A 16,891-nucleotide genomic window follows, 5' to 3' on the forward strand; every position below is an offset into this window, starting at 1 on the left:
TTGTGTGGGGAAAACTATTTCAACTATTTTAAAATGCAGTCAGCATTGACGTCTCAGTATTGAAACTACTACAACAGGACTTTTTAAGCCAATGAGTGATGTCACTGAGGGTACGTCCATGTTCGTGTATGAGCTAGAGTGAAGGGCTAGCTTATATATTATCTTTGCTTAAAGGCTTGAAACTGAAAATCAGGGAGCATAGCTCCAATCAAGGTTTGAAAATAATTTTTCCTACAGCACTGCTTGTAAATGAACTTTGATTTGTGTGCAGATTAAACAAAGACGATACAAATTGGTGTTACTAGGGGAGTTTTATGCCTGATTATTTCCTGGAGGGGTGCAGTTACTTACACGAATCTTAGTGAGAAAGCAGACAAATGCTAAGAAATGTTACTTTAAATATTTTATTTCTTTTGACTTTTTCTTAATAGGCATTTTGTCATATTCAGTGACCAACAACATTGTGTTTGAGTTGTAGATTTAGCTACTCTGATCTTGTTAAGATTTACTAAAGCAGTTTAAATGATCTATAAGAGTTAATTTGCTGTCCAAGCCCTTTTCGGGTCTGCTTTAAAAGTTAGGATTTATTTTCCTTTATCTGTTAAAGAAAACAGTTCATATCCAAAATTAAGTGTTAGAAGATTCTTACAATAAAAAAATATACATTAAGTTCACCTCACAAGTATGAGTCATTGTTTTAAGTAGTTGTACCAACAATAACTCAAAAGTCTCAATAAGTAAAATCCATTTCCCCACAGTCTTTTTTTTTCTACAGGAAGAATTATTTTCAGACTTATCTTCCTGGAGAAAAATTTTCCCTCTCAGCAATCATTCACAAGTAGCTCTGACTGCCACTTTCACGGGTTTCCCCCCGATTTCAATCCCCTCAACATTTAGGGTACACTCCACAGCAATCTCTATTTTATTGCACCTGTTTCTCCAAGATGAAATGTTTCAATTTCCTCTGAGGAAAACTCTTAAAAATTGGAGCTCAGCCAAAGCTGTGGGCGCTGAAATATCTCTGCCCTTCAGTAATCGTCCTCCGATCTTCCCCATCGTAAAAAACAGGAGCAATATATAAAATATTGAACGGCGCAGAGAGCAGATAAAGCACTGTTATTGCCAGCCAACAAAGGCCAATATGTGAATGAATGATAGTGATTTGATGCTCAGATTGAATCCATGATCTCATTATGACTTTGGAGAGTCTCCAGGGGAACAACATGATTGGTCAGTGTGATGTTCTGATGTCAGTCTGAGTCATCAGCTGTTACAGCAAAGCCTGCAGGAGGATTAGAGACTGAGGGAAAATCCTCATTACTGACCTGTTTGAATAGTTCTTGTGTCTCTTCTGATATGCCTCAGTACTTTTGACTATATTTTACCTTTATAATGTTGAATTAAATTAAACTTCACTGTTCTATAGGGGATTCAAAAGCAGAAAAATATAATTTTTTGTTGCTTTGTTGAACTGAACTTCTGTATATACAACTAAAGTAAGAGAGGTAGATGATTTAGATGCTCTAATATAATTACAGAATCAAACATGAGACCGCTGGTAAAAATGAGTTGTAAGCCCTGTGGCTTTAGCAGCAAATTGTTAGAAAAGGTGCTGTCATTAAAAGAACCAACTGTGCAGAATATTGCAAGTCATACAGTATTATCTATTAAGTGTGGAAAAGCCCCAAAGGCATTTTCCCATGTCTGCAAGGAGATTTGACAAATTAGGGTGTAGTATGGGCGGCATGGTGGTGCAGGGCTTAGCAAGACGGTTCCTGGTTCAACTCCCCATCTATCAGGGTCTTTCTGTGCAATGCATAGGTCATCGCACAGCTTCTTCCCACTGTCCAAAGACATGCTTGTTAGGTTAATTAGGGACTCTAAATTGCCCGTGGGTATGAACCTTCTCGTAGCTGCATCTGTATGTCAGCCCTGTAATTGACTGGTGGCCAGTCCAGGGTGTATAACCGATAAACAACTGGGATTGGCACCATGGGCCCAAACAGGACAAGCAGCATAGATAATGGGTGGATTGCTGGTTTTAGTCTTCAGCCGTTCATCTCACAACGGCAACATCTCAGGCCAGCACCAATGCATTGTGGGATACATGACAATTTGGCGACAGGATTAGTTGCTACATGCAGGAACGATTGAAAAATGGATTATAAATTGGTGAAAAAGACATTCAGTACTGGAGTTACTGGTGTGGATTTGATCTTTTAAGGCCCCGGTCTGAGCTACAAAGGCATGGATAGTGTCATTTAAACAGCATATTGGCAGGTTTTTAGAGAAAAAGACATGCAAGTGGCTACAATTTTTGAATAACGTGTCTCTTCTTGTTGTATTTAGCAACGCCAGTCTCTGAGGGTGCCTTCTTCATGCAAAGAGGTACTTTCAACTGAAGACAATTCAAGCTGGCTTTGTATTTTTGAACAAAATTTTAAACAGTAATGGTCTGAAGTTGTGAATTGAGTCAATGATAAGAAGATCAAGAAAATTACTTGAAAAAGGACCCCAATACTCCCGGTAATCCTTCGTCTGTGATTAAGAATTTCTATAAGTTGTTTGATAACTGTGTGAAAATAGTCAAGACTATTTGCAGACACATGACTATGACATCGCTCACTTACGGACTGTGGATGTAGCACGGATGTTAAGCTACTGTACATTTTAGAAGATAAGTACATTCAAGGTGTATTTAGGAGCCATAAAAGCAACAAAGAAACAGCAGACTTCAGTAACTGTAAAATGAGCTGAGCCACCATGTGGGCACGCAAACACAGGAACTTGTAAAGACCGGACTGACTCCCGACCAGACACAGCCAGTACCCTTAAAGCAAAAGCTTCAATGCCTACATAGCTGTCCACATGAAAACCTTCTTTAAACTGTCATATTCAGCTTTAAAATGTATAAAACTATATAAATGGGTATTTGGAGGTTTTTTTTTTTATGTTTTTAGCATCTCATTTACTTGAAAGTCACCAGTGAAACAGGTCATATTTTATGTCTTAAAAAACTGACCATTTGCATTTCTATTAGCTCACTCAGTGGTTTTAAGACATTGCTATGGAGTATGCTGTGTTGCATTTCATTAAATGATCTTCAGGTATCTACAACTGGCATTTCAATCTTTCCAAACTTTCCTTGTACAAAATGTGCACTACACAGGATACTGTGAGGAGTTTGTGGACAAGAGTATTTATGTAGCACTGATGTACAGTAAATAACACTGACACTAAATTCAAAAGGTCATCCATTCAATCATAAGGGCTCTTGTTGGATTCCTAAATTTTGACACAAAGCTGAATTTGTAAATGTGTTGTTTTAATTTTGATAACTGAGTGATCTTTGGTCATTTCAAAGACCCAGTTGCATTGTGATTAATCATAAAGTTTAAGGTACAGGTGGGTTTGGATCCCAGTTTTAAGACCAAGATGAGCTCTGACAATCATAAAACACGTGTAGTGATGGGATTTCATGGGTGTTTCCTGCACTAACGTTCAGTTTCCTGGTTGATCCACTTCTTTCTGCATATGTTCAGCTGTTTACTCTGCAAACACTCTGTAGCAAAGATGACAACTGAATGTAGACCCAGTGGAGCCGAAACACACATCAGCTTGAATGTTAGTCATGTTTGATCAGTCATGTTCTTTAAGCTGAGTTTTGGGGGAGTTGTCTTTGACTTTCAGCGTCTCTTAGTTATCCCAGTATGCAGTGATGTCATCAGTTTGTTACTCATGGGTGCTTGAAGCGGTGTAGTTGGCATCTTGGGCTAAAAATTCACCATGTCCCTTCCACCCTGCAGGACTTGTTCCAGTCTGACTGTGAGCGTCTTTCTGCTGACCAGCTGCATATTGTTTAGCTCAAAGCTGCCAACACGTACAATCACACCATCAGTGGACCCACAGAGTCTTTTTGCCTTGCAAATCTGCAACCCAATTCCATGCCGGTGCAGGCCTACTTTTTCCAGCACAATCAGCTGACTATTAGTCTGCTTGTCTGGTTGTGCAATTGCAGTGGATGTTCAGAGAAAACACATAACAAAATACATTTTAACTTCCTATAAAACGGTTTATCCATAGGACTCTGGAGGACAAACAGAAAAATATGGATCAAACATTTATTTTAACCCCCTTTTGTTCATAGATGTAGCTAATGATACATGGAAATGCAATACAGTCTACATGAGCAGAGTGTAGTATTTGCATTTGTCCTGTCTTATTTTTATAAAGAAAAAAAGGTTTCCATAAGCATAGGACCTTTAAATATAACCTAAATACAAGGATGAGTATTTAAAAATATATATTTTATGTTCTTATTGTCTGAGCAAATACATGTTTATTAGTGTTGCTGTGGCTTTGTTTGTTGCGTGTCCTCCTTGCTTGGCCCTGCTCATGCCTTCTCTGCCTTCCTCTGTTCCTTCCCCACACAACAGGAATTCTGATTGTAGGTATTGAACATGTTTAAGCAGACTGGCTTTGATTGACTTCTGAACAGATTGCAGAGCAAAAGACCGCACTAAACATACCACACAGCCCTGTTATCTCAAGGTGTTTGTCAGGCTTTAGAAACCTCATGAAGGCATACAGTTGCCTGACAGTGAACATCAGTGGTGCATGAAGAGGAACGGAGGGGTGATTTTTGTAGGATTGGTTCTTTGCATTTGATGTCACGCAGAAGTGGAGAACAAGTAGGGATTTCTGTGTGTGGGGTGTCCAAACTATGGCCTGAGGGCCAAATTTTTGATTTGAGTTTGAAATTCTAAAATGATTGGAATATGGCCCATATTAGACATGGAGCTTGTGCTTGTTTGAGCACAAGGCAGTGCTACTATGCAAACTTCTGTAAACAAACATTTTGACATGTCAGATTCATTAGTGTGTTTTTTCACATGACTAAACTAAGACAAAACTGAAAATGGTGAACATATTGATACCCAAAATCATAAAGATATCTTGATTTATAACGCCCTGATGAAATATGGTAAACAGCAGTATCAATGGTGTTCCAGGGGCAGGGGCAGGGGTAGCCAGGGTGGACCTGACCCCCTAACGGATCATGTGATTGCAAACAACCTAAAGCAATTAGAACACATCTTAGTTATTAATTAGTATTGAATTGAATGCTTTATAATAAATCTTGGATCCAGAGCTAGTGAAAGTTATGGGGGTCAAATTGGTGCACAGAGTAGTGACCCTGGACCCCCAAAATCTAATCAGTTACCCCTCAAGTCTAATTCAAGGTTTGTGCCCAAAATCTTTTCATGTGTTCTTGAAATCACAAAATTTCAGCTCACAGTGATTGTGATCTTGACCTTCAACATGTCCTCAGTTCATCTTTGAGTCAGAGCGGCTACTACCGGCACAGAGGCATCAAAGTCTTGTCAGAATACACTGCTATAGTTCATTGATAACTAAGTTGATATTGGATACAAAGTTTTATCAACTTAAAAATAATCCCAAGATTTTTGAGAGAAAATTTACCTGTAATTCAATCAGAAAAAAGCTTGCTTCACCAGTGTTGCATAATCAGATGTCCTGCCTACAAAGAGGGTTCTATTAATTCCCATCACTTGACTGGATCATTATCATGACCACTCCTTTTTATACTCATTTCTGTTTTACAGCTTTTAGAGCTTGTTGCATCCTCATGGTTTGACACGTGAGAGAAAACATCATGAGCAAAGCTTCAGGGCTAGAATGAAAAGCTTGAATAGTCCATGTTGTGTCGTCAGTGGGATTAATCCAGCAAACACAAAAAGACATTTTCATAGAATAAATAACAGTCAACAGATTGCATAACCTTCTTACTTAAGTTGTTTATATAACAGTGAGTTTCTTTCTAAGTTTTTTGTTCTAATAGTTTATTCCAGGTTGGCTCTTGACCACACAGATCTTTCATCATCTAAAACATAAAAAGACCCCTTATGTAAAATGACAGATACATTTTACTTGGTCAGTTTACCTGTGAATAACTCTGAAGACTCAACTGAATTTCGTTAAGTGGAGTCCGGCCCATTTTTGAGTTTCGTGTAAAATTATGCAGATTTTGGCTTTTTTCTTCTGCTTTTTTGTGTTGTTCCAACGCACATAAATGAAATAAACATCACAATTGTAATTGCAAAAGTTTCTGGGAGAACTGGTGTATTTTCTGGAAAAATTCCTGGGGTGCCAATACTTTCGTCCATGACTGTATATAGCACTTTATGTCTGTAAAGTCACAAATAATGGTGGAAAGCAGACTGAAAGAAAACTAACTGCGGAGTATCTAGAGATTAATCACTGTAGTGAAAATGTCCAACGTTGGTGGCTTTGACAGGCATTTTCCCCACTTTTTGACATTTTCTCCAACAATAGTGATAGTCATCAAATTAATTAAAATAGAAATAGTTTCTAGCTGCAGCCCTCAAGTGAGTCCACCCACTTGAATTTATTTTTTGCTTAATTACCTTCCTGTCACAACACCGACTTCTCCATGTACTGCCCTGGTATTTTTATCTGCAGTGAAATCAAGTTGCCACCAAGCAACTTAACTCATTCAAAGTCATGATTAATTCAGAACAATTCAGTCACTGCAACAAATGTGCAGACGTCTTTTGCTGAGGAGAGCTGGAGAAAGCTCCCTGAATGACTCCTAGTGGCCTGCAAACTCGGAGACACATGAATTTAAGAAAACACCCATGGGTATGAAGAGAGGCAGGCACATTTCACTGAGATATGGATGATACATAATGCACGAGGCAAGAAATGCCAACACACAACAAGAAAACAGGAGGAGGAGTGAGCTGGAGCTTGTCAGATGATTATTGACCTGCTGGAACGTGACGGGAGATAGAGGCAGGCACTTCATTAGCAAGATGGTTACCAATGCCCGCTGGGAAATTACCTGCTCCTGCAAGATAAGGGACACTTTAGTTAGTGGTGTGCAACAAGGTGTATAACCGGGTCCTCTATTAAAAGCACCAAGCCTCTGTTTTGTTTTGAACTGCTGTGATAAAATCTCCCCCTTGACTTTTTTCTGTCTGTGAGGTGAACAAAGGTGGATGCATTTGTGTTGTGTATCATCAAACCGCCTTTCAAATCAACACATATTTCTAGGAAGAAGAGGGGAAGTCAAAGACAAGAAGACTGATACCTGGCTTTTTTCTCTCAAAGCTGACTCCATTTTTTCTTTTTTATGTTCTGGCTCACATCAGAAGAAGACCTGTGAGGGGGGATAATAAGACGCCCTGGGATATCCAAGTCACGCCGTGCTGCTTTTGCACAAATACAACCTTTCTCTTTAAAAAGAAAATGTGACCTGGCTGGGAAGATTGTGTTCCCTGTGAGGCTGTTTGTGATATCATAAAACTCAACGGTCCCTCTTCAGAGCCGTGCGCTTTTTTAATCACTGACATGAAGAGTACGACACACAAAGACTATATTTATAAGAGCGGCGTGCATTCTTCAGAGAAGTCCCTAAAGCATGTCTCTCAAGACTTCTGACTGTAGCTTGTTCCCTTCAGGACTTTACACAGAGATGTCTAAAGTCTCACAGCAGAACTGAAGCCTGTTACATCACAGTTGCCGGGACTTACTGCATCTTAAAAGTTGCAGGACTAATGGATACACTTGGGTTAGGAAAATCAATGAGTTTTTGATCCACAGCTGCAGATATTCTACATTATTCTGTAAATCAAATCCCATGAAACACCAAGAAACAACAATGCGCCTTACCAGTCAGGATCTCTGAGTTTCCAAGGCCTGATAAATCTACTGAGAATGTCTTCTGAAGAGTGCTTTTGTTTCTGAGACCTTTAAAACTGTATTAAACTGTTGCACAGGGCAAAATAACAAGATTAGGCAAGCAGACTGGTATCTAGAATCTGGCATGTTAGTATTTTAAGTTTTATAGTTTATTATATACTTAATAACCACAAAATAATTATTTGAAAAGCTTAGTGTAAATGGGAAACTATCATTTTGCTTATTTTATTGCTGTCACTATAGCAACAACAATAAAAGTTCTATACACCCTGTTTTTAATCATTATTATTTGCAAACTGTCTTAATTGCACAAATTTCCAAATGTTGCCAAAGGATTTAATCAATTTAGCCCTACCTCTCTCTTGGCCAGTGATCTAGTACAATTAGACAATGTGAAAGAGTTTTTCTTCTGCAGGTTTTGATCATGAAATCAAACAAGAAGCCCAATATTGAGTGTCAAGGACTTATGGGGTATGGCTATTGAGAACAGGTCTAATGCTGTAATACAGTTTTATCAAACAAAGATTTTTCATTGTCTTTCTCCGTCCCCTTCTGCATGAACAGGTCTTCCACTGATTGAAGCAGTGCAGTAGGTCTTCAGACAGTTGTCTCTAAACGTGTCCCTTTGAGCACAGATTTGATCCCTGGAAAAAGGAGAGCTGGCATGTTGTTTTGATGAATTGGAACATTTTTCCACAATTGTGGTCTCTTTTTCAGACTTTTCTTACATTTTTTTTTATAAAACCTGTTTGTAATTGTGTCGTTTCACTGTTCATCTTTCTGGAACCCACTCCTCCAAAATTATAATGTCAAAGAAAACAACATGGCCTTGAATTTGGACTTGTTTTGTCATGCTTTCTTCATCCTTGGTGATGATGGTGTTTTCCAGTGACTGCTGATTTGTCTCAGGAGCGTTGGGAAGATTCAGGTTTCACTTTTTAATCATTCCTTCTAGAAAATGTAGGTTTCCTTCAGTTTGTTCCAAAATGCTTGCATTTTTCCTTTGGATTAGGAGTCAGACATTTTGGGACAACTTTGGCACACACTTTTGTCATGTTCAAGTTTTCATGCATAATTTGTCTCTTTAACAATGGAGACCATTTCTGCTATCATTTGTATACTTGAGTCATCAATCATCTCCAACAGTTTGTTCAATCTGTAGAATGTTTTCAGAAGTTTTGATGTGTATTGGCACCCAGAACATTCCTGGTCTTGGACATCGTATATATAGCTGTATGTATAGCTTGCTCTAACTTGGATCATGTTGTTAAAGTACATTTTCTGAGAATGTTTTAATGGAATTGACAAGTAAATTGTAAAATAAGTTGCTTCCTTCTGTTCCAAGTTCCAACTAAAGGTAAAGGTAGGGCCACTGGGTCAGAGAGTTAAGGTGAAGAGTTGAAACATTTTTATCTTGTGGGCAACCATCCTTCTTCCTTCTCCACAAAGAGATTGTGTGTCCTCTACCTTTGTTGCTCCCTTTCTCCTCCACTCACAGACAAACCCATTCAAGACTCAGTGATTAATTATTTACTCTGGCAATGAAATGCCAAAGCCAAGAGAAACACACACACAACAGGAGAGAAAAGGTCACACACAAACTCACACACGCAGCATTGATGGATGGCAATAACATCTTTATCGGCGCTTCAGGCAGACATGGTTTTCATCCTCATGTCCAAACAGCGGAGAGACCAAGGGCGAAGCAAAAAGTTGACTGATGAGTTGAAATCTTAGAGAGAAGCCCTCATTTAGAAACCACTCACATGTCAGAGGTGTTCAAGCGCCCGATCGAAGGCAGACTCGGACTCCGTCAGAGCGCGTGTTATCATGCTGTCGGCGTAAGTGTAACCTTTCCTTGATGAGCGTTTCAGACACAGATTGGAAAATGTTGCCTCCTGAAAATGATGTGTGCATGTTTTCAAAGTTTTTCAATTTGGTGTTTTGTCAAGGGGTGTTGGTGAGATAAAAGTTTAATTCCTCTCTGAACGTCTCGTCCACAGCTCCACGACACAGCGAGCCAAATGGGGTGCCAATGCTGCAGGATGATAAAAAGGTGAGAAGTTTGTCTGACTCTGGCATCATTTCCTCTTTGTCTTTAGTAGTTTTGTGCTTCTTTTTGTCTGACATAACCCTTGTTGACCTGTTACAATGGTTTATCCCAGTAACTTAAATGTTTGCTTCCAGATACTTGTTGGTGAATGGTGGGTATTGATGAAAAGATCTGCCTTTTTCATTACAGTGCCTATCGAAAGTATTCACCCTCTTTTATTGATTTTATAAATCAGTCATGGTCAATATAATTTGGCTTTTTTTGACAAAAAAAAAATCTTTAATGTGAAAGTGAAAACTGATTTTGACAAAGTATCAATCAATTTTACAAAAATATGTCATGTAAAGTTGCAAGCATATAAATGAAAAATGGAAGTCTTGTTTTGAAAGGCTATAAGCGCCAACATATTTGTTAAAAGTAGTATTTCCTTTGATAAAATCATGCTGTGAAGTTTTGAAATGATGACATCAATCTATTTTGTAACGTTTCACACAGAAAATTCAGCCAGTAAACACTCCTGTCTCCTCCATCAGCTGCACACGTGAAAAGGATGCTTGGCGCAAGATGTGCTAATACATGAGAAATTCAAGGCCGTAGGAGCAAAATTTGTCTGTGGTAAATTATTCTCGGCAGATATCTTGTCATAAAAAGACAGAGCTGACAAATCATTTTTTCATTTTTATGTGCTGGGAATTTATGCTGCGACACTTTAACACTGATGACGAATTGGAGTGCTGATAGCTGATGTGAAGCAGTTGCACAGTCATATCAGCATATTTTACCTCCCTTTAAAAACCAAAACAGACGAGTTATAAAACAGTTACCCCCGTACAGTGAGTCAGTGAGTGCCCATGACAATATGTCACTCTTCTGTACAAAAAGTGTTTTGAACCAGGTCATAAACATGTTTATTTCTGCTGTAAAAATCAGCATTTTAACATGGATGTGTATGTGACTTCTAGTGCTTTTACATGCAGCCTCTAGTGGATACTCAAGGAACTTCCAACTTCTGCTTTAGCAGCAGAACTTTCCACCCATTATACCCTTAACCCTGTGATTATTTTGTAAAACTGTGGTACACCTCTCCTCACAAACAACCTCTCACCTTAGATTTCTTATCTCCTGCCCCACACTGTCAGCTCTAATGTTTCCTTGGACACATTAATGATTTCTTGCCTTGCTTGGTGCAGATGGTGAGAGGTCCATTTATATCACGTCCACACTCTCACGTGAGCTCTTTGTACAAACCGAGAGTCAATATGCCAATAGCCATCACCCTTGGTTACTGTATTTCTTTACGGGTCTGTCCATTCATTAAAAGCCGACATGGCGTTGTTGTCAGGACTTGATGTTGAGCTGCCTCCTGAGGTGAGAGAGGAGACTGAACGGGACCAGGAAACACAATTTTGATTGCAGATTAATGAAAGGGCATGCTGTGACTTGCATACCAGCGTTGTAATCCCCCCCTCTACACCTTTTTTTTTTTTCTTTCCCATGTCAGAAGCACACATGTGAATGCTTGTGACACACAGACACACATACCTCCCTAATTGTCTGGAGTGTCACATTTCTAGGCTTAGTGGTGTTTGGGGTTTGGCAGGGTGGGCCCGTAGGTTACTGGGTCAACAGAGCAGTTTCAGTATCAGCTCAGCTGAGGCTCCCAGAGTGGCAAAGATTCTCAATGAGTTGGATAAATGACTAGAGGAAGAAAACAGACTTTTTTCTTTTTTGATGAAGTCATTACAAGTGCAAAAATTCTGCCTACATTTGTGCTATAAGCTGTCTTTTTTTGCTTTTTCTCAAATGTTTAGTTGCTTGCTCAAATTTCATGCGCTCATGTTCAAACTAAGGCTAAGCAATCAATCGAAATAAACCTACTTAATAAAGAGTATTTTCAAATTGCCATGAAATGATGACCTGCTTTAGCCTATTCTTTAGCCTTTAAATTAAAACTTTAATCTTGTAACTTTTGATATACTAAATTCTCAACCTTTATCATTTAAATTTACTACTTTAATCCTAAACCCACATACTCAGCTCTGCTGCTCATCCCACAAATGCATGTTCCTTACAAATGTGGCACCTTTTAAAAGGAAATAAACAGACTATCCAACGGTATGAGATTACTGCATGGAAGCATTTTTTCACAACAAAGAAACAATCTACCAAACACAAATTTCCTTACTTAGGGTTCATTGAAGGAGACCTTGAACATTCACAAGATTTGCACCCATCTAATTAATACATATGCAAGATTGAGGTGCATCCTAAAGATAAGGTCCTCTAATAAAACCCAAAGCAGGAAGGGAATCCCAACAGAGTGAGGAACAGGAACACACCAGAATCAGCAGCATCCACTTGTATGTAAAAATGCTGTTTTGGTTTTTAAATTAGAGCTTAACACTGCAGAGCTGCTTTCTCTGACTTACATAAGCCATTTGATACTCCCAGAATTTATTCTTTTTTCAATGCTCCTAAATTTTGGACATTTTTGCTTCCTTTTGTGGCATTTTGTCTCAATCCCCTTCACTGAAAAGCAGAAAAACTGCAGCCACAAGTCAGAGTCCTTTTTTTCAAAACAGCTTCCTGATAGAAAAAGAAGCCTCCTGTCGATGATGAAAATACAGTTTCATTTTTGCTTTAGCACACCTTCATGAGTCACTCACCTTTTTTAACAACACCTTGTCTGTGTTTTGCTTCTTCTGAAAGCTCAAATTTCACCTTGGCAGCCGGGACACAGCGTCGGCGCTGCCCAGGAGTCAGAGAGAAATGGAAAACATTCATTTTCTCAGGTTTCCACTGAGCAGCGAGACGAAGGGAGGGATGCAGGGTGAGAGAGAGGTGCTTAAAGTCAGAGGGTGAGCGTGTGTGAGCGTTAGATTGAGGCTATAAATGTGGAGGCGGGAGCTGTTTGTGCATGTCTGCTCACTCGAATAAATCAATACATGTGAAAGTTATCTGCTTAAGTCTGAGCAGTGGGTGAAAAAAAGAAAACAAGAGAAGAGGAAAACTTGCAGAAAGAGATGGAAAAAGCTTGAGGGAAAGCACTCAAATCAAGGAGAAGTCAAGTGCAAAGGGATGGTAGATTAGCGACTGAGGCTGAGAGGAAGAAGAGGAGGATGGTGTGGAGGCTCCTGGAGAGGTGCAGGGTGGAGGAGAAAACAAATGAAAGAGAAGAAGAGACAGGTGATAAAAACATGAGGCTCTCACAGCAGGGGGATGTCTGACAGCCTGCTACACTCCCTGCAAAATAAAAGCACCCCGCCAACGCTCCTAATACACGCCTTGGTAGGAGTTTGATCTTGTAGAAAATCCTCCAAAGTGGGGGATCAGATCATCATTACAGCAGACAAGAGGCTATTTAAAGTGTAGAGCTTGATTATTCCAAGACCTTCACTGACCTCCATCATTTCATGAGGAGGTGAAATCTGTGACCTGTAATCTACACAATAAGAGCCTCATTAAGCAAAAGAGAGCTGGTGTAATAATGAAGAAATACATCAAATCAATGCTAAATAATGTATCACTACCACTTCATCTGATTGATACTAAAAAATTTTGACATAACATTCAGGTGATAATGTCCCCTGTCACTCATTTTAATGAGCTGTGCGAAGTCGTATAACTAGGGCTCATTATTTTAGTTTGCTTAAACAAAATGTGAATTCATTCATGTTTATTATCTTTTTTGAATCAAGAGGCTGTAGCTGCACATTTTTGGTTTGTATCTTCATATTTCCATTAGTTTTTATCATCAAAAGTGTATTAGGTTACATATCTGTTAGGTCGGAGATATACAGTGCTTAACAAATGTATTAGACCAGCTGTCATATTTGTCTCAGAGACCATCCAGCATCATGAAGTGCTTTAATGTGGACTCTTTTATTTTCAGTGAGCTCTCCACGTTTTACCATTTTGAACAGGAATGAGCAAGTAAAAAACTATAATTTGACATATTAATCAAGAAATGATAATGTGCTTTACTATTTTTTTAGTTTTTTTGTGTAAATCAGTACATTTGAAAATTCATAGATAATAATAATTGTATTTTAGCATTAAAAATTTCATTTCGGTGAAAGAGCTTCTACATATTGGTGTATTAACCATTGCAGAAACATAAAAATACGGGATAAGCGGTATAGAAAATGGATGGATGTTTGGTGTGTTCTTTTTTTCCTCATGGTGTAATGGTAGCCAGGAATTCTGATTGATGAGTGACTGGACCTTCCAGACACATGTGTCTTTATACTGCAATCACTTGAGACACATTCACTGCACCGAGGTGATCCCAGTTTCACTAATTGTGAGACTTCTAGCACCAATTGGCTGGACCTCTGTTGAATTAGGCCAGTCACTTTAAAGCAGGGAAATATTTATGCAGTTATTTGTTTTGCCTTATTTTTTTTTTTTCATTTAATTGACATTACTTTATAGAAATCTGTTTTCGTTTTGACATAAAGAGAATTTTGGTACAATTTTTTCTGTCAAAAAGCCAAATTCTATTGACCACTATAGATTTTAAACATCAGTAAAAGGGTAATACATCCAAAAGGGTGAATACTTTTTATATATATTCTGTATCCTTATTAACTGAAAAGGGTGGGGGAAATGAAACTAGTAATTTAGGATCTGAGAAAAAACATTTTTGACCTTTTGACCACCTGACTATTCAGGGAAAGATTTTGGACAGTAGATGACACCCTGTCTGCTTCTCTCTCACAGCTACATCTACGACCCCTCGGTGGCGGGGGACGGGAGGAAAGCGGACTCCACAAACAGTTCGCTCTACCAACCCCACCGCCTCTCAGGTGGAGGCCCTGGTAGCGACCACACCAAACAGAAGCAGGGAATCAACAACCTGGGCTACAGCAAGTCCAACGACAGCACACTGAAACTAGAGGCCGACAACAACCACGTCAACCACCATCTGCACGCCGCACCTTCATCCGCGAGGGACAGGCAGGGGAGCGCTCCACCTACAGAGGTTTACATCATCCAACCTGAATCGAGATGGATTGTACAGGACCGAGGGCCGAGCCAGGTTCCTGTTTACCCAAACTTAGAGGAGTATGGGAATCAGAGGGGCTATGGTGAACGAGGACACCATACAACAAAGAACGGGTGGGACAGCTCCATCATGATTGACAGCGAAATCCCATCGGCGGACGAGGTAGACGAGGGTGTGGGAGGGACACCAGAGTACCCCTGTGACACGGGGGACGAGGGGAGCATTCTATCGGTGGACATTCACACCAGCACCACCAGCCTGTCCTCAGCGGACACCAGGGACGAGCGCAGACTGCCAAAGACTCCGGACGTCTCCACTGTGGAGAGCGGCATCTCTGTGATGAAGAGCGAGGACGAAGAAGAGGGGAGGATGGAAGGGGAGGAGGAATGTGTGGACAGCATCACAGACTCGATGGTGGCAGAGGCTCTCGCTGCTTTGGAGGCTGCGACTGCCGGGGAGGAGTTTGAGTGACCGACAGACCTGAACGCTACTTCACTGAGTGGTCAAGACCTTTAAGAACTTTTCCATGCTTTTGGATAAAAACCTCATGTTTTTATCAAGAAGTGTGTAACTAATGAAGGAAACTGTTTACAGAACTAAAGGAACAGATTTATTCTGAATATTTTCTTATTCTGTTCAAACTGACAGAAGATAAACTCTGCCACTTGAAGGAGGCAACTTTTTCAAAGCTTCAAGTTTTGAAAAAAGCCGCTGATGAAGAGACACGATTGTGTAGACTGTGAAAATCGCCAGCAGCCATATTAGCCTGTTCAAACTGGTGTATTTAACACTCCACAGTCCTCAAAGGCCTTTATAATGCTCGCCATGGCCGTACTGCCGTTAAACAGGTGTTAATCCAAAATTACTAAGTTGCTTTTACTATTTTTCGGTCTCATAAAGCTATGCTAATTGCTAGCATAGTCACCATAGCTTGCAACCCTTCCCTTGTTTCACTTAAAAGAAAGGTCAAAGCTTGTATGCCTTTTCTTTTTCTGTCTTCTTGTCTTTTTATTTATATTTTGTTTCCTTGCATAATGTTTGATTTATTATGAGAGGGAAGTGGACTTTGCTGAGGTCTTGCAGCAGAGTTCAGCAAGGAAGGATTCCGTATTTTTAGCTGATTGTGTCAGGTTTTTGGAATCAAACAGAATAAAAATGGTATCTACATTTTAAAAATGTTTACCCCTTTTTGTTGTCAGTTAATTACTTAAATTAAGGCACACAATGACAATGAGACTATTTGTCATACTAAAGGTATATCAGAGGACCTATGCGCATGTGAATTCTTGAGCAGATTACCAAAGGATAAGATAGAAAGTACATGAGCAATGTCACTGATAATGAGCTAGTTTTTCAATCTGAGCTAAACTTTGTGCTGCAGAGTGCAGCAAAGGTCACATCTTTCAGACTAAAGTACACAAAGGCCATCAACACAGTAATACATCATGTTTTTTTTTGTTCTATAGGTCAGGTTCTGTGTTACTGTTGTTGCCTGTGACATTAGTTCAACCTGCAGCTGCTTATGTGCCTTATAATGAACTAATTGAGGCTAGATGTCACGGAGGATACTTTTTCAAGAGTGTTTTAATGCTTATAAGCTATCTGTTTTGCTACATGAAGGTTAACTGCTTCCCTTCTTTCACTCATTGTTTGCCTGCCAAATCATTTCTATTCAACAAAATTTTTGTATTGTAAAATAAAGGAAAGTAATGTGGAAATTAGGTGGTGTTCTGTGGAATCATTTCTCGTCACTCTTTTTAGAAATCATTATTGTATCAAGAGCAATGATTTCTTATAGCCAGTTAGCTATCAGTAGTTTAGATAAAACACTACACAGGTGCTGTATGCGTCTCAGCAGGAAAAAAATACTTAATGCCTCCTCCAAGAGTTAGTCAATAAACTATCACTTACTTGCTAGCCACCAATGCTAGCTCTGGTCTGTACTGAACGTAATAATATAAGCATTAGTTAGGAAACTTATTTGCCTTGTAGCCTAGCTTTTATTGCTACAGAAATATATATATATACACAGTGCTTAACAAATTTATTAGACCACCCTAACCCTAACCAAAGTAAGGTTTATG

General features: G+C 39.3%; 1 protein-coding gene across 1 annotated transcript in view; it reads left to right on the forward strand.

Annotated features, from left to right (window-relative positions):
- Positions 1–16,456, forward strand: part of zgc:194930 (uncharacterized protein LOC557813 homolog) — a 28,947-nt gene extending 12,491 nt beyond the window's left edge. The window contains exons 2-3 of the mRNA XM_041779899.1: positions 9,750–9,802; positions 14,522–16,456. Coding sequence (XP_041635833.1) covers positions 9,771–9,802; positions 14,522–15,278 — 789 coding nt within the window. The 5' untranslated portion in view covers positions 9,750–9,770 and the 3' untranslated portion in view covers positions 15,279–16,456. The remainder of the gene's footprint in view (positions 1–9,749; positions 9,803–14,521) is intronic.
- Positions 16,457–16,891: the final 435 nt, after the last annotated feature.

The sequence above is a fragment of the Cheilinus undulatus genome, linkage group 22 (genome assembly GCF_018320785.1).
Source record: "Cheilinus undulatus linkage group 22, ASM1832078v1, whole genome shotgun sequence".
NCBI lineage: Eukaryota > Metazoa > Chordata > Actinopteri > Labriformes > Labridae > Cheilinus > Cheilinus undulatus.